The 25,205-nt window shown below is 38.8% G+C and overlaps 1 protein-coding gene across 2 annotated transcripts in view; it reads right to left on the bottom strand.

Moving 5' to 3' along the window:
* Positions 1-433: 433 nt before the first annotated feature.
* LOC102848501 (ras-GEF domain-containing family member 1B-like) overlaps positions 434-25,205 on the bottom strand; it is a 44,510-nt gene continuing 19,738 nt past the window's right edge. Inside the window, exons 4-13 of one of the 2 annotated variants that reach the window (XM_006885282.1) lie at positions 16,658-16,870; positions 15,741-15,815; positions 13,784-13,879; positions 13,556-13,658; positions 12,537-12,616; positions 11,099-11,194; positions 5,817-5,912; positions 5,093-5,216; positions 4,008-4,080; positions 434-855 (exon numbers count right to left, since the gene is read on the bottom strand). In XM_006885282.1, coding sequence (XP_006885344.1) covers positions 831-855; positions 4,008-4,080; positions 5,093-5,216; positions 5,817-5,912; positions 11,099-11,194; positions 12,537-12,616; positions 13,556-13,658; positions 13,784-13,879; positions 15,741-15,815; positions 16,658-16,870 — 981 coding nt within the window. In that variant the 3' untranslated portion in view covers positions 434-830. The remainder of the gene's footprint in view (positions 856-4,007; positions 4,081-5,092; positions 5,217-5,816; positions 5,913-11,098; positions 11,195-12,536; positions 12,617-13,555; positions 13,659-13,783; positions 13,880-15,740; positions 15,816-16,657; positions 16,871-25,205) is intronic. The other variant, XM_006885281.1, reaches the window with a different exon arrangement.

The raw sequence follows: 25,205 nt of genomic DNA, 5'->3' as shown, positions 1-25,205 counted from the left end.
AACAGTAAGTCCTTCTAGTGTGTTAACAGTCCAATGACAAACTCTGCCTTTTTTTTTTTTTTACTTCTTCTCCTAGTGGCTATTTTCCTACCACAGTGTTGAGCTTCATTATTATATTAAATAACTTATATGGGTAAAAATGAGTTTGCTAACCAGCAGCCAACTCAAAATCTTGCAGGAAGAGGGAGGAGAGGAATTCACAACACAGCACACACCAAAGGGACACAAACTCCGCAGTCAGCCTTCAGCCAGTCTTCCTCTCTCTGGCAACACTGACTGAGCTGAGCTCGGAATCTCAATGGAGGGGCTTGGGGGTTTTTCCCCTCCCTCCTCTCCCTTCTTCATTTAAGTTAACAAAGAAACATGGGCTTCCTAAGAGCCAGCACTCAGCTGGTTAAGTCCCATTAGCAGCAAATGTTCAACCAAAAAAAACCAACCAAAAAAACAAACCCCCACACACAAAAGAAAGCTCTTTCCAGGTGCAGAGCTGTGATTCACATGGAAATTCCAGGAGATGAAATCATGTGCAGAGCTGGGATCTTTAGAGGATTCTTTCTCAAGTGTCTTCAGCGAACATTTCAGTCTCACGGAATCTGAGTCAAATCTGTCAGCTGTGGAAAGTTCAGCTGCCCATCTGTTCTGGAATGAGCCTGCTTTCTCTGCTGGCCAGAGCATTCCGGTGGTGACAATCACAGTGGCGTCCTCTGGATTTTTCATGGTACTCGATGCCAGGAAGTAAAGACCAGCCAGCCCTCAATGATCTGCATGATGATGCAGTAGTAGCAGCAGTGGCAGCAGCAACAGCAGCAGCGGCCAGCATCCAATGTTTGTTACACTCTGCCCAAGAGGCTGGACCTGGGTGAGAAAGAAGACAATCTAAGAACCAGGAGGATATCTTAACTAGGGTTAGAGTGCCTTGTCTAATATTCGCTTTCAGTAGGAAAAGCGTCTGTCCTGCAATCTCAAAAGCATGCTGTCTGAATCCATCAGATGCTCTGTGGGAGATGGATGGGCAGTCACCTCCTGTGTGACTTACTGCCTCTGAAAACCCATTTGAGGGTCAGCTATGAGTCAGCTGACTCGACAGCACACAAGAACAACAACAACATCTGAAAAAGAAAAAAATAACAAACTTTTAGGTATGTGCTGGTCTTACAGCAGATACAGTCAGATGGGCTGACTCAGCAGCTACAAGCATCTTTAAGAACACACTTCAGGACCATGGATGCACTATATGGCAGGGGATGAGAAAGGTGACTCCCCTCAGAGGAATGTCTGTCACTGCCATTGTTACATCTATGCACCCACAGCCAGCAGGAAAAACATCTATGTAAAGATGTCTTACTGCTTTCAAAGACACATGGTACAAGTTTGCAGGTAGGTACTATCATTCTAGTTTAACTATCTTAGCATTCACTTCACATGTGGCTTTACAAGTTATAATAGACTATTTTTCTCCTTTATCCTTTCACGGTCACCTGTAGTAACCCAGTCATATTCAAACACGTTGTGACAGTGTCACATCATGTCAAGTGAAGCGGCAGACATGAAGGAGAGATTTTGGCTTGCTTATCCTACAGAATAAAACCAAACTAAATCTACTGCCTTTGGGCAGATTCCAGTTCATGACAAAACTTCATCTGGCTCTTGGAGTTGTCTTTCGTCCAAGTACTAACCAGGCCCGACCCTGCTTAGCTTCTGAGATAGGGTGCGTTCAGGGTGGTATGGCCATAGACTGGCTCTTGGAGTTGTAAATCTTTCCAGGAGCAGGCTGTCCATCTTTCTCTCATTACGGTTAGCAGTGCAACATTTAATGTGTTATTCCAAGGAGCTTAAATAATAATATACAAAGAACTGCATGCTACATGTATCTGAAACAATGCTTATTTGTTTTGTATCTTTTAAAAAAAAAGGGTAACAATGCCATGAATTTCAAGAAAATTCTCAATTGCACTGCAGCATTAATTATATTCATGAACTATTACTGCCTTCTCTGTCACAAGACCAGAAGAATGGATAGTTCCCATATCTCATACACCATATTTCAATCTAGGACAGATTCCGAGAGAAAAAGAGAAATTGTGGAACAGTATTCCACATTCTTAAAGGTCCCAGGTTTACTGGATCCATTGAGAGTAGAATAATTCAGAATATGATGTCCTGAAATAATCTTTAAACCTTCAACCAAAAATCCCCTGAAATTATCTTTCTATTACACAATTTAGCTCAACTAGCAAAGAACATATATGGCTTGTGTATTGTGTTGTTTTAAAAGACTGTATATACAATTCTTTGGAAGCAGAAGTGGCATCCACTTCCTAAACAATATGCCTCTGGAAACTCTATGAACTTTGATAAATGACCATAGTTATAGAAAGGCTATAGGCCTTGTTCATAGGGTCACTATGTGTTGTTCTTGACTCGACAGCAATCAACAACAAACACTTACAAGGCTAAACTGAGAACAGCAACTTTAAAGACGGAAGTCTTTCACCCTTAACACGTTGCTGCAAATGATGGTAAAAAAAATGTGTTTCTAAGCACAGTCATCAATTAAAAGTGTGCAGCAACATGTTAAAGATGAAAAGTTTAAGGGCGCAATGAACCTGTGTTAATGGTAGTCAAACAACCTGAATACATATATAGGCAGTCCTTGAAAATTTTCTTTGAGTTTACAAATCAGACTGCAGTTTAATTCAATTTGTTTTACAACATGAAGCAAAACTGATTAATGTAATTAATTGCAATGTCTAATCAGACATTATAATCATCTACACCTTCATAAAGATACTATTTGGAACAGATCTTGTACCCTGGGACCTGCCTATACCAAAATTGCTGACTCAAGTGAAGAATTTAACCAATTTCAGTATGGAATAAATGGGTGCATACTTTGTTGAATGGGTTGCTGAACTGTTAACCATGGATATATTTCACTGTTTATTTTCACTGAAAGTAAAATAAATATTAAACAACAAGAGTAAGGAAAAAGGGAGTATGATTTCTGGGGTAGAGGTAAGTCTGGGCATTGGAGGTATGATTTGAGTATGGACAAGGAAGACAAAAGGCAGAAAGGGATGGCTAAGCCACAAATGTGAAGAGGAGACTACGAAGCCCAAAGTATCCTGAAGAAAAATGAAAACACAGTAACAAGAATTTTACATCAAATCATACATCTCCACTGGCCTATTGGTAAGGACCTGAGCTGTAGTCCCAAAAGGCATGCTGTTCAAATCCACCAGCTGTTCCACAGGAGGATGGACAATCTCCTCCTATACTAACTGCCTCTGAAAACCAGCTGGAGGGTCAACTATGAGTTGGTTCCACTGGATGATACACAATTACAACAACAACAAACTGTGTTTACAGACCTTCAATGAATGCCTATTAGAAGGCTTAATACTGGGCAACTGTGCACATATAGACAATTAGTAGTAGTTTTGTGTCTGAATTTAAAGTGGTACACCTTTTTCATCTTATATTTTTTAAATCTCCACTGAAGTTACTTTGTTACTTTTAAACCAATCAAATGGCAAATGCTAGTTGTATACTATATGTCTAGTATAGACACACATGGGAAGGGACTACAAAATTTAGTTTTTACCTTTTACTAACAAATTACTGATTTTCAAATCCTTTCAAGCTAACTAATAATCAATAGTAGCAGAGTACAAAAAGTAACAACTAGGAATACATTGTAGGCTGGATTAAATAATTTTAATTTGTCAAAATTTCTTAGATAATCAAGACCTCAGGTATCATCCATAAACATTTTATTTCTTCACTATTTTTTAAACAATGTTTAAGAAAAGTAACAATAGGTAAACTGTACCTAAAAATTATATCAAACTTGATGTTTTAAAAAACCCCAAAAACAGAAAGAGAGATACCAAAAAAGAGAGGAAATACAGAAGGCAAGATACATGTGAAAAAAGACAATGATAGGATGTGGCTTTCTTCAGCGAGACCAACAGATCTGAGCAGCAAGAAGTAGAAATGTAACTCACCTTAAAGACTTCCATCTGTCTTTCTCTATATGATTTTCAGGTCCTTCACTTTCATAGGAAGCCAAGTAGAGAGCTAGAATTAATCAAAAGATTGCATTAACATTCAAGCCTTCTCCCAATATAGCACGCCCCCTCTTTGTTTCATTTTCAGCCAACCTCTTCAACACACCCTTTTACATGAAGTTATGAGTAAGAGTCATTAAGAACACAAGACAGTGTTTTGTGTTTCCAACTCACAAAAAAATTCAATGGTTTCCACACCAAAAAGGAATTTTAGTTAACCAAGGGTCAATTTATGAGATAAAAAAGCTTACATAAGCAAACCATAGGACACTTATCATACTTTCAGATTTATGTTCTTTACAAAGGAATAGTCAGGAGAGGAGGAAACGCAAGTGGCCTAATGGTAAAAAACTGCACCGCAATCTCAAAGGCATGTGGTTTGAATCTACCAGATGCTCAGGAGGAGAAAGATGGGTAATCTCCTCTTTTATGATTTACTGCCTCTGAAAACTCACCAGAGGGTCAGCTATGAGTTATTTCTGCCTCGACAGCAAACAACAACAATCAGTAGAGAATCCTTTTCTGATTTCAATGGCTTTTTAAAGCTCATGAGGTAAAAAGCCAGGTTTTCAAGGTCAATATTCCATAATTCTATCAAACATGTTGCAGCAGGGGCCTGACCACCATCTTTGGAGAAGGACGTCATGCTTGGGGAAGGTCCTGGATGAGATGGATTGGCACAGTGATTGTGGCAATGGGGTTAGGTGTGTCTGAGATGGTGAAGTTGGCTCAGGATACGGCAAGTTTCAGAGACATTGTTCACACGGTTGCTCTGAGTTGGTCAACTTGATGGTACAAAACAACAACGTTCCATAATACTAACATTTTAAACTTCATTTCATATCAGAAGAAATCTTATTTATCCAAAGATTAAAATACAATACAATTTGTAGAAATTGAAGATTGGATCTTTTCCAGAATGATGTACTCAGTATTATTAAAGATCAAAGTAAATGGAGCCTCAAATAGAGAACTAATAGGGTCTACTGACAGCTTCCAAAGTCGATATATCAACTACTCACCATCTTCACTGAACACTGGTACCGTGAGCAGGTACTGCAGGATCTTCCGGTCCCTCTCAAAGGGACACTCCACCTGTTTCCAGGTCATGAATTCACTCACTTGCTTGGCCAGTTCCCAAAATTTCTGGAAATAAATTTAAAAAAAAAAAAATCAAAGGTAGTCAGCAAAAAATATAACTCTATTTAACATGTTTCTCTCTGTTGTTTCCTTCTTAAAATGTTCTGAGTTAGAAAATGATCTTCATTTTATAAAGACTGTATTTGCTGGACATAGGTAAAAACTAAGCCAGTTCTTCCAAATAACAACAACTACAATAATAATGTTGTAGGGCGTTAGGTGCAGTCAGATCAATACAACTCATAATGCCCTTATGAACAGATCTGAACCTTGCCCTATTCAACTCAGTCTCATGTATGGTTAGTTCTTTTCCAGTGAATTTCAACTCCTGGTGACCTCATATATGCAGCATAAAATTGTGCCTGTCATAGGGCTGCTTAGACTGTGACCTTTTGAAAGCAGATCACCAGACCTGTCTTCTGAGGCACCTATTAGAGGATTTGAACTGCCGAACTTTTGGCTAGTCATCAAGCATTTAACAGTTTGTATTCCTCGGGAACTTCTAAAAATTAATACGCAAAGAAAAAACTTGGTTATGTAGCTTCAAAATCAGAGTGAAGTCTGGGTCCCTGCACCCTCCATTCTGTATCTACTGAGTACACTCACCTCAAAATTGACATGGCCATTTGGTAGGCGGTTGGCGCAGCCTTCATTGAGGAAATAAATGTCTTTGATCAAGAGACTGAAGAAGGGTATCACAATCTAGAGAAAAGAAAGCATTCTGGTTGGGGTAGGCAATCCAATATTTAGCTTCTCATCAAACAGGAAGAGATAAGTAAACAACATGAATTCTGGATTTCATAAAAAGCCTCAATGAATTAAGATTTGTTTTTTTTTTTTTAAATTGTTGTTTTGTTTATCTTCCATATATGACCCTTTAGTAATTCTGCTTAAGATATGTTGTTGTTGTTGTTATGTGCCATCGAGTCGCCTGCGACTCATGGTGACCCTATGTACAACAGCCCTAAACTCCGCTCTGTCCTCTGCCAATCGCACCGTCTCTGACACTCCCATCCCAATTATCCCAGTCACTGAATCAATCCACCTCATAGAGGGCCTTCCTCTCCTGCGCCGTCCCTCCACACTCCCAAGCATGATGTCCCTCTCCAAGAACCGGTCTCTCCTCACAACATGTCCAAAGTATGTTGGACGGAGCCTCAGAATCCTTGCCTCCAAGGAGCCACCCGGTTTAACCCTCTCCAGGACAAATCTGTTTGTTTTCCTAGCAGTCCATGGTATTCTCAATACTCTTCTCCAGCACCACAGCTCAAAGGCATCAATTCTCCTTCTATCCTCCTTGGTCATTGTCCAACTCTCTGATGCATAACAAGTGATTGTGAAGACCAAAGCCTGTATCAGACGCACCTTAGTCTCCAGAGAGACACCATTGCTCTTCAGTACTTTGGAGAGGTCCCTAACAGCAAACTTTCCCATGGCAATGCGCCTTTTAATTTCCTGGCTGCTGGTGCCAAGACTGTTGACTATGGAGCTTAAGATATAAATGTAACAAAAAAATATCCCAAGGACAAGCTAGAGGCAAGGGGGTGACCAGCCAGAGTGTTTTATCTATTTCTAATAATGAAACGGTATTCAGTAAGGTCTGTAAGTTCTAGCTATTACGAAAGGAAGATCAAAAGAAACCCCTTTGTTAAGATGACCCATTTCTCTGTTAGAATTGATATCACTCAATTGTACCCTGTGAAAACCGCCACAGGGTCAGCTATGAGTCAGTTCCAATTCAAAGACAAGAAGCTGAATGGGTTTCATTTGCCATTATTAAGATTTTTACATTTCAGATGAATTCTTTTTCTTTTTCAATGATAGGTTTATTTTCTCCTTGAGGACACTGCTTAAGTTAACAGGTGGCCCTGGGGTTTTGGGCAATAGTTGTGGCAACTTCCTAGAGTAAACCCAACAAGTCAGGACTTGTGCTCTTGGGAAATCGCCTACAGAGAACTTTGCACAATATGGTGTGTGATGTGCCCCCAAGTGAAAGAGGAATGCAGATGTGTAAATTAACATTAGTGGTGGCTTAAAAAACAATGAACCCTTCTCAGTAATAGTTTCCCTGCCTCAACTCTTTGGTTTGATGAGGTGATATTTAATTAAATAACCAAAAAGAAAAAGCTCTAAGAAATTGCTCTCAAACCTTCTAAGCCCCAGATGAACAAAGAACAAAGCTCAGATACAGTAAGTTCCACTTTTTTCTCTTGCAATGCTAACGTGTTTTTAAAGAGTCTAAATTTGTCACGAGGTAAACAATGCATCCCACACAAACTGGAGATTTTGTCAAGGTCAGGTTTTAACTTTTCCTAAGCTTCTGACTCATGTGGTATTTCTATACTAAATGAAGAGGAGACTGAAAGAGGTTTTTTGGCTCACATATAAAAACATTAAATATCAATTCATTTGTGGAGAGAAACTAAGATTTTGCTCAAGCATTCAAAACAAAAAAGATCAAGTTGGTTATTTTTTCCTTTTTTTCCTTGATCTTTGAAAACAACTGAGGAAGTTTCAGTTTGATGGCTTACTTAAACACATTTTTACTCATTTGCTGCTTGTGTAAATCTTTTAAGTGAAAATAGTAAAGATTTCATTTTTCTTATATCATCTTCAAATGTTACTGGGCATTTCTATATTTTTGTAGAACTAGGGAGGCTTTGGTGGCTTAGTGGTAAGGAGCTGAACTACCAATCAATCCAAAGGCATGAGGTCTGAACCCCTAGGTGCTCCATGAGAGAAAAATGAGCAACCTCTTTCCATGCAATTTACAGCCTTCAAAAACTCACTGGAGAAGAAGTTATGATTTGGTTCTGACTTGATGGTACTTAACAACAACAAACAGCTTTAGTAAAAAGTGTAAAAGTGCTCTTGAACCTCTCCTTTTCAAAGACCATTTTTGTAAGTGGAAAGTTCTGGACATGGCGTGTTTGGCATCAGTTTAAAATATAGCTCTGCCAGTGTGCTCATTTAAAGAACTATGTAGTATCAAATTCACAACAACTTGAAACGTTAGGCAGCTGAGAGGTCAGTGAATTTGTGTTCAAGAAAGAAGGAGAATTCAGAAAAGGCAGGTTAAGAATGTGTATAGCTTGAAAACCATACTCAATATCACTGAATTCTAAGTAGATTGCTGAACTGATATATGCTTTACTGTGAACATTTTCAACAACAATTAAAAACAAATTACTAAAATAAGTAAATAAAATATAGCTCCACAATTCACTGTGATATAGACAGGAGATGACAATGGTCCACCGCTTATTTTTATAGGGCCTGTGAGTTAAGAATTGTTTCTAGAGTTTTAAGTGCCGGCAGAGAGGAGGTGGGGGAAATCCAAATAATATTATTTCATGGAGCATGAAAATTATACGACATTAAAATTATAGTCATCACACTTTAGGAGAACACAGGCATGCTTATTTGTGTGTATATTGCCTATGTCTGTGTGTGAGCTACTCTGTCAGAGCTGAGTAGCTGTACAAAGATACTGTAAGACTCACAAAGGCTGGCAGATTTACTATATGGCCTTTTAGAGAAAAAGTGTGGGGATCATTGCTACCCATCCGCCTAACTGAGAAAGGCAAGTTTCCTCACCTTAACATGAACAGTAGTAACTACATCAGTGAGTTGTGAGGAGGATTAAGTTAATACAGATTTTATCTCAAATAGGCACCCACTCAAATAAGCATCACATAAGGATATATATGATAGGCTCATTGGGAAGATAATAAACAAATATCACAAGCCACACATAGGAGGTGAACACACTGGAGATAGGAACATAATGAAAATCAAGGTATAGTATCTGAATATAGAAAAACATTTAAGCAAGAGCTTTGTTTTTGTGTTCTATCCTGAACGCTGATCTGTGAAAGTTGGTGTCTGCAATTAATATTTCATTGCTCATGCCTTGCTGCTTACCTAACTGGGCTATAATAAGCTCTAGAATGTTAAGCGCTTCTGTATGTATATGTGTATGTACTTTAAAGGGTGATGGTTTCATCTGTTTTATGAACTATGGAATATAATTCACATAAACTTGCATCAGACTTTATTAAATGACATCATAAGCAAATACTTTGAGCTTCTATGGGAAAAGGAAAGTAGATTTGCACAAAGGCAATATTCAATGAGCCTTTTGGTAGGGACACTGGATTTCAGAATCCCAAGTAGCCAAAGCAATGGCAGCTCCCTAATGACAGGTGGATGCTCCGGCTGGTGGTGCTGAGGCCAAGTCCACCAGTCACCGGAGCCCATGCTGAGACACTCCCTCCAAAACAGGGAGTCCTCCCAGTTGCCATGTGTAGCCCGCACACTTTCTTACACTTTAGGGGTGGGGGAGTGTTCTCAGTTGGTGGTCACACTTCTAGTAGTTTAAAAAGGCCACATTTCTAGTAGTTTAAAAAGACCCTTATAATACACCTTTTCTCAGTCTTCATCACAGGAGTATTGATATGTGGTAAGCAAAACTTAAAAACTGGTCACTCTGGTGGGCTGTAAGAGGATAGTTATTTTTGCTTCATCCCTTCTCTGACTCTATAGTAAATTTATCTTAAAAAACGCCATCTTTACAACACCTTTCAAACATCAGAAACTGCCTTCCATATTTTCTTGACAAGTCCTAACTCACACATGCTATCAAATCTGAACAGGTTTACAGATGACCCTCCAAAGGGCTTTTGGAGACTCTTTAAATGGCATGGTTTATATTTATAAACCGAGTCTCTTTTCAGAGAGTGTAGCCTAGAGATTGGAAGTGCAACTCGATGCATATGGACTATGCCACCAGAGCTCTCCCTTGAGAAATAGCTTGATAAATTTAAAAGGTGAGGTCTTCAATATGAAGGAAGGAATGTGTGAAGCACAGTGCATAGGAATGAAACACATGTATATGAATCTTATATGCAAAGAGTATAAAAGCTATAAAAAACCCAAAAAAGTGTGAGTTGTTTTTGCATGTGCATTTGTTTGATTTTATTTTAGATTTTTTAAACAATAAAAAATTGAAGTTTTTATGGGAGTATACAGAGAGCATGACTGAGGGTGCTCTGATTTTGGCTCTCATTTCTTGTTTGTTTGTAGAAGACACAATTTAAATTAAAACATGAACAAAAGCTAAACTACAATGACATCTACCAGGTAACCTCCATTAACCCATCTGTTCTAACAAGATATTAATTTCTCAAAGAACATGATCTTCAAATGTTCAAACATCCATTACCCTTCCTTTCTAAGGAGTTAAAACACAGAAAGGTGCCAAGAAAGGACCCTCAAAATTGAGGGGATGACACATGCAAGATAATACCATGTAAAGGTAGGGCAAAGAAAGTAAGTATCATTAATTTCTCAGACATCATCCTTGTACTTTTAATGCCACCCACATATCCAATTAGTAACAGCAGGCTTAATGCTACAGCAACTAACCTACTTTCTGAAAATAAATGACTTAACCATGGGATGTAAGTTAATGCTTTTACAAAAAAATGTTATATGAAGTCAGATACCTTGTGTAGGGCTTAAATGGCTATTTTCCATGCCGTCAATTACTCTTTAATGCTATTAGTCATCCTAACAGATGACTTAATTATTGCTTGGAATACAACTCAGACGCACTGCAAAATAATCATTTAAGTAATGCAATAATAACATGGTAACACACATTTGCAAAGTCCTGCACCAAGTCACCTTTCTCTTTCCAAGGGCGAGAGAAATGCTGAAATTCTCTTTATCATTTCACCTCTGTGTGGCAAGTGATACAATCTCTACATTATGCTGAATTCCTTAAATATGGACAGGAAAAGAAGTTCCATAGAGTGGACCCTGTGCTGTCTCCTACGGAGTAAAGCATGCCAATTCTACTATGACTCTCTGCTTTAAGTACTTACCTTCTCTCTACTACTATGAGCAGTTAGGGATCTTTGTGTTGCCCCACGAAGAGCCGTTCGGTAATTATAGAAATTGCTTGAAGGGTCCATCTGATGCTGTTGACAAAAGAGAGATTATAAATTTTTTAATGCTCATATGCAAGAAGTATATATTTTCACATTTTTAACTGTACATCTCAAAAAAACATCATTGTTATTGTATTGAAACCAGCTCATAGCTGACCCTCCAGCAGGTTTTCAGAGGCTGTAAACTGCATAGGAAATTTCTGATCTCTTTTCTGCGAAATACAAGGTGGATTTAAACCACCGGAGAGGTTGGCCTTTTGACTATGCCACCAGAACTCTCTATAACCATACATAAAAATTTCAGAATAATTTAGAGACTTCATTAGGGAGAAGATCTTTTTCTCATACACATGGATACAGTGGGACATTTGAGAACATAAAAGGTATTCTTGATTGAAATTTGGCTTATTTATGTAAGTTGATGTTAAGTTCAATAATGCTAAACTTACACTGAATTCCTTCCAGGTTGACTGGTGAAATTATGTTTAAAATTGATAACCAATGATCAAATACCAGTATTAGAAAAATGTACTACTTTAACTTAAGGGTTAATAAGCCAGGTGATGGTTAACCCTATACTTTGTGTTGAACATTCTGTATTGAACTTGTTCTTTGTACTTGTTAAAAAATCATTTACAAATAATTAAAGCATATTATTTACTAAGAGAGTTGTGAAAGTTATTTGACAATGTGAATTAAGTGTCACTTAATACATCATATTATAGGTCCTAATTTAGGGAAAAAAAATTCAGAAAGAGGCTTATCTTCTGGCCAAAGACAACAGACTGAAAATAGCACAACAAGAAGTAAAGCATATTCACTGTTTTCACAAATGAGCTATTTGTGTGTGGATATATTATTTGCATTGTTTAGGGGTAAAAATACAGCACAACCATGAATACGGCTCAAACATGAATGCCTTTTCTGTCCTATTCTTACTACCCTAAAAAATACAGTGAAAGGCTTTCTTCAATTGGCAAAGTCTGATGAGAGAACTCTAAGTGAACACTTTTTTAGGGGATGTACAATACCACTCCAAAGACACTGAAGTTAAAGCCAATAGGTTCTCAAGTAAGGTTCTCAAGTGTCCACGACCGAATTTCTAGCCTGGAATGTAATATGAGGCAACGGACACTTCATGGCTTCTCCAATAGATTAATGCCCAAATTGGAAACCAGTCTATAAAGTGATTAGTTCACAGCCTGATATATTTCCCACTCCAAATCTAACCCATCATTTTTCCCTTGAGTATGCAGGAATAGATGAGGTTTTTCTTCAGTAGTCCTATCTGACCAAGGGACAGATTATATATGGGAGGCTCTGTATTCCATTGTGAAACATTAATTAATTGCAAAATGGTAGCTTTGCGTACCTCAAGAACATCAAACTTTGCTGTCTTCACTTTGGCCCAAGTTTTCTTTAGTCGAGAGACTGGGCTCATGTTCATGCCAGCTTCCCATAGAAAAATGAAAAGGGAGGGAAAAGAAAAGTTGAAACAGACAAATAGAACAGCCATCATAACTTTCACTGTTAAAAGGTGCTCACTTTTTAAAGTAGATAAGAGTTTTGCAAATTCATAGGAAGTTACAAACTGTAACTGTGAGAATCTTTAAACCTACAAATAAGTAACAGCTCCCATTTACTTTGAGTAGGGATCAGGACACAATATTTATTTTAAGAGCCAGACAGGACATACTTTAGACTTTGTGGGTCATGCATTTCATATCACAGATATTATAGGACTTAAGCAGCCATGGATGCTCTGTAAACAAAAAATGTGTGTGTATACTGCATTGAAATAGATGAGGGAAAGAACTGTTTAAAAGGAATATATGATCAGGTATTATTTTCGTAACAAGATTCCAGAAAAAGAAATGCATAAAGTGGACTGTGGACTTGAAGGGTGGGGGATTGTATAACAATGCAACTTTTTTTTTTCTTTTCAAAGAGAAAAGCGAGCTCTGGGGGGAGGGGTGAGCAGGCAGGAAAATGTGCAACAATGAATGAATGGGGGGGGAATAAATGGGAAGACTATGCCGTAAAAAAAAAATAAAATAAATAAATAAAGTACTAGGGCATAAGAAATAATCACAAGGTCACCCAGTTAGCAAGGACAATGAAACTTCATCACACATATTGTGGGCATGTTTTCAGAATGGATGAGTCCTTGGAAAATGACACCATGTTGGGAATGGTACAGGGTCAGAGAAAGAAAGGAAGGTCCTTAGCAAGATGGACAGTACGCTGACGGTGACTGTACCAGTGGGCTTGAGAACAATGGACATGAGAAGGATGGCACAAGTGGTTCACAGGACTGACTCAACGGCATCTAACAACAAGAACAATGTATTACAATCTAAAACAGATAAGCATCATTCAGAAAACACTCACAGATTATTGCCATCAATGAGTTAAAATTGCCAATGTTAAAACACTCCCGAGCTACATCAATGAAATACTCAATCATTCTTGCTCGGTGCTTCTTCTTTACAGGCTGTGCAGAAAAAAAAAAAAAAAGATGATAGAGGACAGTTACTTAACAGGCAGTCCCAAGAGTTCTAAAACAAGTTTAGAGAAAATAGTACCGTGTGATACAATGCGGAAAACTCATTTTCTCACCATGCAGATTTCTGTAGCAACCAAATAGCTGAGGCGGTTAAACCATTCTACATAAGCTTCCAAGTTTCGGGTCTTCTTCCGGTCACTGTAGCAAGTCTATAGATAAAGTAAAATGAGATGAGTTTGAACGGAAAAGAATGCATATGCTCTCACCTTATTAAAAACAGGGCTTTGTTCTTAGCTTGTAGATCATGATACGTTATTAGGACCAAAAAATTAAATGAAAATAAAACATAAGAAAAGAGAAAGAGACCTTGACAGTCCTAACTTGGTGCTGAAGTAGCCAAATCTCCAAGTATGTTGTTTTTGTCAGGTGCCATTGAGTTGAATACAACTCACAGTGACCTTATGAACAACAGATCTGAACTTTGCCTTATATGTACCTTTCATTCCCAGAGACCTCTTTGTTGTTGTCACAGGTGCCACAGAGTCAAAACAGACACAGAACTGATCCTTCAACAGATTTTCAGAGACAGGAAATCGCACCATCTTTCTCCCGTGGGGCAGCTGGTGGATTTGAACTGCATGCCTTCGGGATTGCAGCACAGCTTCTTAACACAAGAGCACCAGAGTATAGTGCAGTGAAATCTCTCAGGTCTCGCAAAACACTGATGGAATTATAAAGGTGCCCTTTGCTCTGAGGAAACTAACTCACTGGATGAAACTACTTCATTCTCAGGAACAAACCCCAAAGAAGCCTGGGCTGAAGGATTTTTGACAGCTTATAAAAACAATCTTTGGTGAGCTCTGGTGGCCTAGTGGCAAAAAGCTGCACTGCAATCCCAGAGGTGTGCAGTTCGAATCCACAAAATGCTCTGCTGGAGAAGGAGGGGCAATCTCCTCCTGTATCAGTCAGATCCCATTTGATGGTACACACACACAAAATAATAAAAACAACAACAACAACAAAAACCCAACCATTCTTCACCAGCTGATTGGGTAAGAACACAGGAGGACTGACACAGGAGGACTAAGTATGAAGGAGACAAGAAAATATTCTCCTGAAATTTAGTTTTAGGATGACAAAGTTCTGTTACATTAGGTAGCACTATTTCTCTTTCACAACAGATAAATGAATGTCTGTACTATTACGGACTTTGGTAGAGTGGGTGGTGCATTGTTCAAAAGCAAAAGGGCTTAACCTCATCTTAAAGTTCAAGGCCAGGTTTAGACAGGTTAATTACAGCTCTCTTTCCTTCCTTCTTGGGGGAAAAAAAAATACGCCCTACTAGTCTTGTATTACAAAATGTGTCCTTGACTTCCTGCACTGCGGGAAATTGTCCTAAGGCCGGGAAACAGCTGCTGCCCCTATTCTCAGTGGGTTATGTAGTCTTTGCATAACAATTCATACTGTTTCTAGAAGGCACTGGGGAAGGGACAATGATGGGAGAGGAAAAAAGAATTCCTTATGGATGAACATTGATATCAGAGTTTGTAGTCTGTATTATTTTTGTGCGGGCTTCATCAGGTAATAAACCTGTCATAAGGGATTCACCTTAACATAGGACAAAGCAGTAAAGACCTTGCTTAGCAAACTGGATGTGCTTCCTGTCTTACGGCCCCTGCTATTGTTGAATCATGAGCAGAACATTCTCCTGTATTTTCTTTCTGAGTTAATCTGCTAAAACCATTACGCTTTTATCTCCTACCTTCATCACCTCCAATGCCTGCATCTACTTGCTGTAAGTGGCTTATTAAATTTCCCAATAAGGAGGTAGGAGAGGCTAAAATTGGTGATGGAGTAAGAATATTGTAAAGCTACTAAGAAATCTTGCTCAAGAAAAAGTGCTATGAATCAGACATGGTATTAGAGTGAGGAACCCCAACAACAAATCTACAGCACTTTTGATTTCAAAATCTAAAGCAGAACAGTTTTGACTTCTGTCTCTAGTGCTCACTATCACAAATTAAGAAATTCTATTCCTGCCTCCAGGGCTGACTGCCAGCTTGACCCTACCTTGTCATTGTCCAGAGGATCCTTCTGTACAAATGCTTGAACAAATTCTTCTGGTCCAATGTAATTGAGTCTCTCCTGAAATACAAACCCAGTAAGTCAACAGCATTAGAATTAGAAGAAATGAAAAACTTCCTTTATTGACTTCTGTTGCTTGTTGCTGATATCTGCCATTGAGTTGGAACTGGCCCATAGCTAACCTTCTAGAGGTTTTTCAGAGGCAGTAAATCAGGAGACTGCCCATATATCCCCATTATTGTCATTTAGCACTCTTATTTTTAATGAGGCTTATAAAAGTTTCTTGCACCTTTTATCATTTCAAGACAGATCTGATCAAAGGCAATTTCTTTTGCTTTGGTCAATTCTAAAGAGACTGAAATACCAACTGGATGACAGAATAGGAGTCCCCAAGGATGCAAACATTTAACAAGCTCAACCACTAAAGCAAAATGTTTGAGGTTCAAGTCCACCCAGAGGCACCTCAAAAGAAAGATCTGCTAATTTACTTCTCAGAAAGTTAGCCACTGAAAACACAATGGAGCAGTTCTGCTCTGACACATGTGGGATCGCCATGGCGGGAAAAAGACCTAATGGCAAATGGCTTAGAGAATATTATAATTTGTAACGAAAAGATGAGGAAAGTGAAAAAAAAAAAAAACAACAAAAAAACCAAACAAGCACCTCACTGCTCTTCAGGTCTCTTCTGTATTTTTTCTTAGTACCTTTTAAAGTAAATTCTCAGACTATCAGAACATTGTATTCAAACATCTCCAAGCATGTTCTGAGTAATTTCCAGATTATTTCCCATTTGAGTCATTCTAGCTTTTCCCCAGTAGTGACACAACTGCTGACAATTATATTTTCTGCTTGCCAAAGCCCATCAGTCGTGGATGTAAAGGACAGGGTGACAGCAGCCTTACCAGCTCTATGTGAGTCAGCTGCTGAGCCAAAGTGTAGGGGTCACTGCAGACAGTAATGATGTCGCGCTGTATGGACTGCGGCTTGGTCTTGAGAACTGTGAGCCTGTCTGTGGAGGAGGCACTGATTTTTGCCAGGACTTCTTCATACTGGCTGAGAGCAGCGAGCTTGCGGATCAGACTTTGGATCATCTGTTGGACATTCTTCCTGTATGTCTGCGAAGACAAAAGCAAAGGATTATAGTCTAGCTCCACTGGCTAGTATTCACTACAATGCAGATTCAAAGATTAAAAAACTCCAAAATATTTTACTTTCATGTAAGAAAACCATCTCGGTTCAGGGTAGTTACAGGACTTGGCCTACCATCCCCCGTTTAAAAGAGATAGTACAATTCACTCAGTAGGAAATTCAGCTTCAGTCATGAAAACATTAATGTTTTAGATTAGCTCTGGTGGGAATCCAGTACAACAAGAACCATGTATTATTAAATTTTCTTCAGACCAATAAAGAAATAAACTGCCTTACTTTTGAAGAGTTAAAATATACTGATGCAGAACATCCTTTCATTGTTGTTTTTAGGATAACTGTCTTAATATACCCATTCCTAGAATTCCAAATCTCATGGACAGCTACCTGACTGAAATACTCCTTTACTTACATTTTCCACCAACCCAAACACCTTCTTGACTTCATAGCATCATACACAGCCCATATTCACTTTGGTACCAAATCTCCATTTTGCTCACAATTCTTTTCAGTTCTAGAGTGAATGTTAATATTTCTGACCAAATTCTTCTACATGATAACTGTCTGAGTAATGTCATTACCAGCAGCCACCTTATTAGTTATTTTATTATGCAAAAAGGCACAGCATTTATAAGCCATTTAAAAGGCACTTCAAAAAACAAATACGAACTTCTTGCTCTTTAAAACACTTAGCCATCAATCAAGCCCTAGGCTACAATTACCATACCGTAGGTTAAGAAGTCATTTTATTCTTGCCTTATTAGTCAGAAATTGACAAACAAACAAGCAATCTAGGCAGAAGGGGATGCCCATATCAGACAAAGGCAAACACGGACACTGTAGTCCTGAGGTTAAAGCTCGCAATGACATTGTTGTTAGCCATGGTTAAGTTCAGTCCGACACATGGTGACCCCACATGATTACAACCAAATGTTGCCTGGTTTTGCACCATCTTTGCATTCACTGGTATGTTTGAATCCGCTGCTTCACGATGCGTATTTGGTCTACTTCCCCATCCAAGGAGCTCATCTTTTAGCACTTCTGGCACTATATTCTGTTGTACGTGTAAGGCTACTTTATATTCTCTTTTGTTTTTTAATCTTGTGGTGTACTACTGAGCCAGACTGACTGGCACAGGAGGAGGCTGCCCCTCCTTCTCCAGAAGAACATCTGGTGATTCGAATCTCACACCTTCAGGATTGCAGTGCAGCTTCTTGTCACTCGGCCAACAGAGCTCCCTAAGACTACTTTTGAGAAAAACAGATCATTAGGTCTTTTCTATCTAGTCTGAAAATTCTACCAAAACTAGACGGACAAACACCTATGTTTATGCCTCACTCTCTAATTAGCTCTTTGAAAGGTTTTATGACATCATTTTTGGAGTACATCACCAACTGTAAGAAGTATACAAGTTTTGAAAAAAATTAAGTGCAAATTCATTTAGCAGAGAATACTAAGAAAAGCCAAACTATAAAAGACATTTGTATATCAAAACTAAGAAAATTTACATCTAGAAATGGTTAATTCTCCCATAGTAAATTCAGAAAAACAAACAAAATATTTTCAGTCTTCTTACCTATTTTTATGTACACGCCATGGGGCATTAATGGGTGATATCTTTTTCTCTAAATTCATAGGTTACTATAAAGTCACTAAGAAATGCCTGATTATCTAAAAATAAGTAACCTTAAAAACCTGACAGCATTAAGGTGATCAGCTTAGAAGATGGTATTTGGGAAGAGGATAGAAGAAATTGATGCCTTTTAATTACAATGTTGGCAAATACTATGAAATGTACTATAGATAGGCAGTTCGAATCCACCAGGTGCTCTGCAGGAAAAACAAGGGTAATCTTCTCTTATGCGATTTATACTGTCTGAAAGATCCACTAGACATTCAGCTGCTCCAATGGATGATACTTAATACCATCACCGACTGTCAGAAGGAAAAAAAAATATGTCTTGGAAGAAGTACAGCTGGAGTGTTTCTTAGACAAAAGGGTGGCAAAACTATCCCTTCCTTTTTTTAGACAGTGTGTTAGGAGAGACTGGTCTTAGAAGAGAACACCATACTTGGCAACGTAGAGGGTTAGCAACGAAGAGGATAATGTTCAAGCAGATGGATTGACGACTGAGTAGAGACACAACAACTACTCGGAGTATGGCACAGGAGCAGCAGTGCTTTGCTCCACTGTACTACGGGTTCTCGATGGGTTGGAAAGGAATTGAAGGCACCTAATAGGAGTCCAAAGGACCTCTGATGGCTTGGTGGTAAGGGATTGGGCTGCCAACCCCAAGGTTCGCAGTTTGAACCCACTAGCTGTTCCATGGATGAAAGATGGACAATCCCCTCCCAGGCGCTTTACTGCCTCTGAAAACCTACCAGAGGGTGAGCTATAGCTGATTCTGAGTCGATGGAACATAACAATAACAACAACAACAACAACAACAACAACAACCAGAGCCCATCACTCAAGGAAAATGAAGCTGTTCAAGTCAAGAGTTATTTAAAATCCTTCATCCTTATTCATGTCTTCTACTTTTAAAACTTTGAATTACATTAAAAACAATCTATGAACTTACGATATTGTCTCAGAATCTTATCCACACTAAGTGTATACATGAGAGTTAGATACCAGTTCCTAAAAATTACTCAAATACTTGCCAGTGTATGCATAACAGAGAAACAATTTCTGGGAGGTGGTTTAGTTACAGCATGTACTATCCAGAGTAAAAGTACATCATTTGATATTAAAGTCTCCAGGTGTTAAAGCCGTTTTATAAAAGTAGCACACTTCTGTCATTATCTTATATTTCATTAAACATCGTTTCTCATCGGCAAGGGAGGAAAGAAAACTTTAGAGTTTTTTTCATAAAAATTTTACCTTTGTTTCCAACAAAATAGTTTGAATGAAAAGGAAAAAAAACCCAAAACCTCAAATATGGCTTCATTACACAGTAGACCACTGTCCTGTTTCCAAGGGGACATAGCTATCTGCACTGACACTGGAAGGTTTCTGAGGTATTCTAAGGACAAGACAAAAAACCAACCAAACAAACAAACAAAAACCAAACACCTAAGAAAAACAACAGGTGTAAATATACACACAAAAATATGTTTACAGTGTGAATCAGTTCTGGAAGATACACCCCAAATCTAACAACTACTATTTCTTTTACTGGTGGAAGTATCAATACACTTTGATTTTTTGTGAATTATTTTTAAAACAATGAGAATGAATGAAAGAAAAAAGGTCACTGCTTTTTAAATTTTTATGCTGTAGAAGAGAAGGTTTGTTTGAAGTGTAGTGCTATAGGGACATACCTAAAATTCCAACCCATCATCACCTCGTTGTCTCCAACTTAGGGAAATCCTTCACTGGGTTTCTGAGGCTGCAAATGATAACGGAGTCAGATTGCCTCATCCATCTGCTATGGAGCAGCTGGTGTATTAGAACTACCAACCTTTCAATTTGCAGTCACAACCTACTGCACTATTGAGTCTCCTTATAAGAAAATGTTCCAACTTCTCAGGCTACAAAGTGATGATTATAATGTTGCAATCACATCACTTGGTCTCAAATCATCTGTCTCTCTGTTGTTTGATATACAAATGACACAAATACTTTCAAATTGTTTATTTGTGTAAAAACTTTATAAATATTCAGATCGAAACAAAAGGACTAAAATTACTGCATACTAAAAAAGATTAAACATACTTGTGCCATTTTGGCTATTTAAATGATCTCTAATACAATATTAATTCTTACTGCATGGCATTTCTTTGCCAACACTTAAGAGAAAGTTGTTTTCACTCACAAAAGCTACACAAAATTCTTTTAAAAGAAGTACTCATTATCCTCTGCTTTAGTAGTGACCCCAAGTATATTATCATTCCTATACGCCACATCCTTCCCATTCACGGGACCCTCAAGGAAAAATCTTTGGACAGAAGTTTGCAATTTCTCTGCAGGTTACCACCTGAGGGTACGAGCTGAGAAGCAATGAGCATAACCAGCTAATTGGGGACAGGCAGCAGCCTGCACCCCTCTTTGGATTTTAATTGGTCTGAAGTATAGCCTAACTATCAGTATATAATGTTTCCCAGATGATTTGAATATGTAGCAAAGTAGGAGAAACAATGTTCTCAAGGATAAGAGGCACACATTCAAGACATACACTTTGTTGTTGTCCATGTTGTTAGCTGCCATCAAATTGATGCCAACTCAGGAAGGCCCCATATGTACAGAAGAGAACTACACCATGAAGTTTTCAAAGCCATTATATTTCAGAAGCAGAACATCAGGTCTCTCTTTCAAGGTACCTCTGGATGGGTTCAAACTGCCAACCTTCCAGGTGGCAGTCAAATGCTTAACCATCTCCATCACCCAGAGAGTGAGTCCTCCTTCTGTACTTTCAAATGCTTTTCTTAGGGAGGAGGTATGGAAGGAGCATATACTCAAGGAAATACTCAATAGGACATGGTGTATACAGAAAAAGGAAATGTGTGTGTGTGTGAGTGTGTATAGCTGAGAGAGAGGCTGATAAAGAATGTGTGTATGTGACCTCTTAAGTCTCTTGCTGATACCTGATTCCATTAGAGAAGGCAAGCTTCCCGTTCTTAAGGAGGATTCCTTACTGAGTCATGAATTGCTAAATATGTACTTATTCTTTTTTATAACTTCAAATGCCAGTGACAGTAATTACCTGGCAAATAAAGATAGAACTTCTTATTATAAAGACCAGCCCCGTAAGGGAGAGAAAATTGCATTCTACCCACTACAGTCATTTGTCATGTAATTCAATCATTAGTTTCGTTTTATGTTTCTTGCAGGCAAGTCCTAATAAACCACTTCATTTTGGGAAAATTCCCAGGGGAGGGAAACATATTAAGCCAAATTATATGGAACCGCTCTAGCAAATTCCGTAAACCTGGCCTGTATGATATACAGGGCACACCTGGAATCAGTGACTGCCAAAAAATTCCAAAAGTCCCAGGCAAGAAGCAACAAGTCCCCATCTCAAAGTCATAGTCCTTCCAGGGGAGGGAAGTAATTTCCCCCCTATTCCAGTAACTGGTTCATTGGTTTGTTCATTCATTCATTCACCTACTCAATTACTGCCTGTTTAATCACTCAGTTCCAAGTAAGGAATTCTGTGATGAGCAGAGAAAGCACGGAGGCTGGTAGGGGAAACAAACAATAAGCAAGCAATAATTAAAAACTATAGAGGAACAGGTACTATTAATAAAAATCAATAATGAGATGGGGGCAGGATCTTGTTGGGTTGGTAAGGACATGCCTCTCTCTCATAGGAGAGACTTAGGTACAAGGAGAGATGAGAAGTCTGCCAGACAATGAACAGGGGTGGGGAGTGGGGAATCACAGTTTTAAAGCTGAACATGACACTAACCCAAGGCAGTAACCGTTCCAATTTACAGAAAGGAAGAAATCAAGGAGCAAGAGATTTAGGATCTTGCCCAAGTACATTTGGCTCAACAAGCTGGCTGGTAAATGTGGATTATCTTTCTGGATGCTAGAGAGAAAGAGCTGAAGAAAGCAGTTCACTCTGAAGCATAATCAGAACAGGTAACCTTAATTATGTTTCCCGTTTGAGTTGGTTTAGATTTTATTTCTTCCCTCAATCTCAGAAGCACTTGAAATTATCACTCTCTATGGTAATTATCTTTTCCAATTACTTGCTATGCATCAGAGAGCCGGACAATGACTAAGGATGACAGGAGAATCAGTGTCTTTGAGTTGTGGTGCTGAAGAAGAGTCTTGAAAATACCATGGAGCGCCAAGAAATCAAACAGGTCTGTTTTGGAGAGAGTGAAACCAAGTTTTTCCTAGGAGGTGAGGATTTTGAAGCTCCGTCTCCCATACTTTGGGCATGGAGAGATCAGTCTGTTAAGGGAATCTTGTTTGGAAGGGTGAAGGGATGGCTCAGGAAAGGAAGACGCAGGATTAGATGGATTGACACAGTAATAACTGAGGCAATTGGGAAAGGTATGTTGGAGTCAGTGAGAGTGGCTCAGGGGCGGGGTTGGCTTCAGAGCAACGTAGAGTTGCTAAGAGTCACAGGCCAACTCAACTGCACTTAACAACAACATGGCAATTATATAAAGGATATGTTATTGACACAGGAGACAATGTGAAAAAGTTGTCTGGTGCAACACTCAGTTCTACTCCAACCCCGAATGGTTTTATATTGTCAAAACAGCCTCGATCCTTCTGACCAAAACAGAAAGAAATTATATCATCTTCTACACCACACCACACCACACCACACCCAAAAGATGCATAGCTATCCATGTGGCAAGATTCAGAGCCTCTTCAGACATTCTCATTGGTCCTATGTTTCTTTAGCCTACCTTTTTAAAGGACTTTTGTTTTCCTCATGTATGATGGATGTCAACTTACAATTCTTCTGACCTTTAGGCATTAATGTTCGATCCATTCTTGACATGGTCTGAAAATGCAGGAAGCTTATATTCAAGGTTGCATTCTGGTTTGTGTTGACTTATGTTTCTCCAGTATCAACTTCTATTTTCAGAGGAGCAATTAAAGGTCTGCTCCATAGTTGGTCCCAGTCTTGTTCTGATTGATGTCAATAAATATTTGCAACATCTCTTTACACAGATGTAGTTGATTTTATTTAGGTTTCTATGTATTCTATCCTATGAGGTCTACATAGTTTCTTTCTTTTTTTTAAAGAAAGGTATCTGCAGCAAGAAAGCTGATCTTGCAAAATGCTATCACTAGATCTTCCACATTGCTTCTATGACCAAAGCCATATTTTTCTATTACTCATCTTTCGTCTTTGCTTTCAACTTTCACATTCTTCTCATCAGAAATTATCAATGCATTTTTACTGCATATATGATCAATATTAGATTATATTGTTGTTGTTATGTACCATTGAGTTGCTTGCAACTCATAGCGACCCTATGTACAAGAGCCCTAAACACCGTTCTAACCTGTACCAACCTCGCCATCTCCGACACACTCATTCCCACCACCCCAATCACAGAATCGATCCATCTCATCGAGGGTCTTCCTCTCCTGCGCCGTCCCTCTACCCTTCCAAGCATGATGTTCCTCTCCAATGACCAGTCCCTCCTTGCAACATGCCCAAAGTATGTCAGACGAAGCTTCAGAATCCTTGACTCCAAGGAGAATTCCGCCTTCACCCTCTCCAGGACAAACCAGTTTTTCTCCCAGCAGTCCATGGGATATTCAACACTCTTCTCCAACACCACAACTCAAAGGCATCAATTCTCTTTCTATCATCCCTAGTCACTGGGCAACTCTCTGATGCATAGCACATAACTGTAAAGACTATAGCCTGGATCAGGTGTACCTCAGTCTCCAGCCTGACATAGTTGCTCTTCATTACTCTTGAGAGGTCCCTCACAGCTGACTTTCCCAATGGTTTCCTGGCTGCTGTTATCAAGAGTGTTTAGATGTTAAAAAATCTTCATGTTCTTCAACTTTGGCATTAGTGGATTGTGTTTAATTTTGAATAGTTGTATTAACTTCTTTGTAGGAATGCAAATATTATCCTTTATTTACTTCAGGGTAGATCCTGAAGAGTTCTTCAAGAGAAATGATGTAATAATGAGCCTTGTCTATTATTTTCCAAACTATAAACCATATGATTGCCCAATTCAATATAGCTAAGACCAGCTGACTTAAGCTCATTAATCTGTAGGATCTTGATCTTCAAATGTTTCCATTCGTTTATGACAACTTCCAAATTCCCTTGTATGATTCATATTTTTTCTACATCCCAATTACCAATGGATTTTTGCAGTTCTTTTCATTTTGAGTTATGCCAAATGAGCAAATAAAGGTTCTGAAACATTAATCCATCCACATATCAAGGCTGAATTCACTTTACGGGAAGCAACTCCTCCTGTGGTATTCTGAGTGCCTTCCAACCTGAGGAACTCATCATCCAATGTGCCACTGCTATTCATAAGCTTTTCACTGGACACATTTTTTTAGTCGTAGATTGCCAGATGGTTCTTCCCAGCCTGCCACAAGCTTGAAAGAAACTCCACAGAAACCTGTTCGTTCTGAGTGGCCCTGCAGGTAGTTTTAGCATTAGAGCAACACACATGTATTACAATAGTACAAACTATCAGACAAGTGATGGGTCTTTTCAATGTTGTTGTTGTTGTTATGTGCTGTCCAGTCGTTTGCGACTCATAGCGACCCTATGCACAACAGCCCTAAACCCTGCTCTATCCTGCGCCAACCACACTGCCTCTGACACACCCATCCCGATTACCCCAGTCACC

The sequence above is a fragment of the Elephantulus edwardii genome, unplaced genomic scaffold (assembly GCF_000299155.1).
Source record: "Elephantulus edwardii isolate Elephantulus edwardi_28Jun2011 unplaced genomic scaffold, EleEdw1.0 scaffold00042, whole genome shotgun sequence".
NCBI lineage: Eukaryota > Metazoa > Chordata > Mammalia > Macroscelidea > Macroscelididae > Elephantulus > Elephantulus edwardii.
Note: the sequence above shows the minus strand (reverse complement) of the source record. Positions and strands in the feature narration are given on the sequence as shown.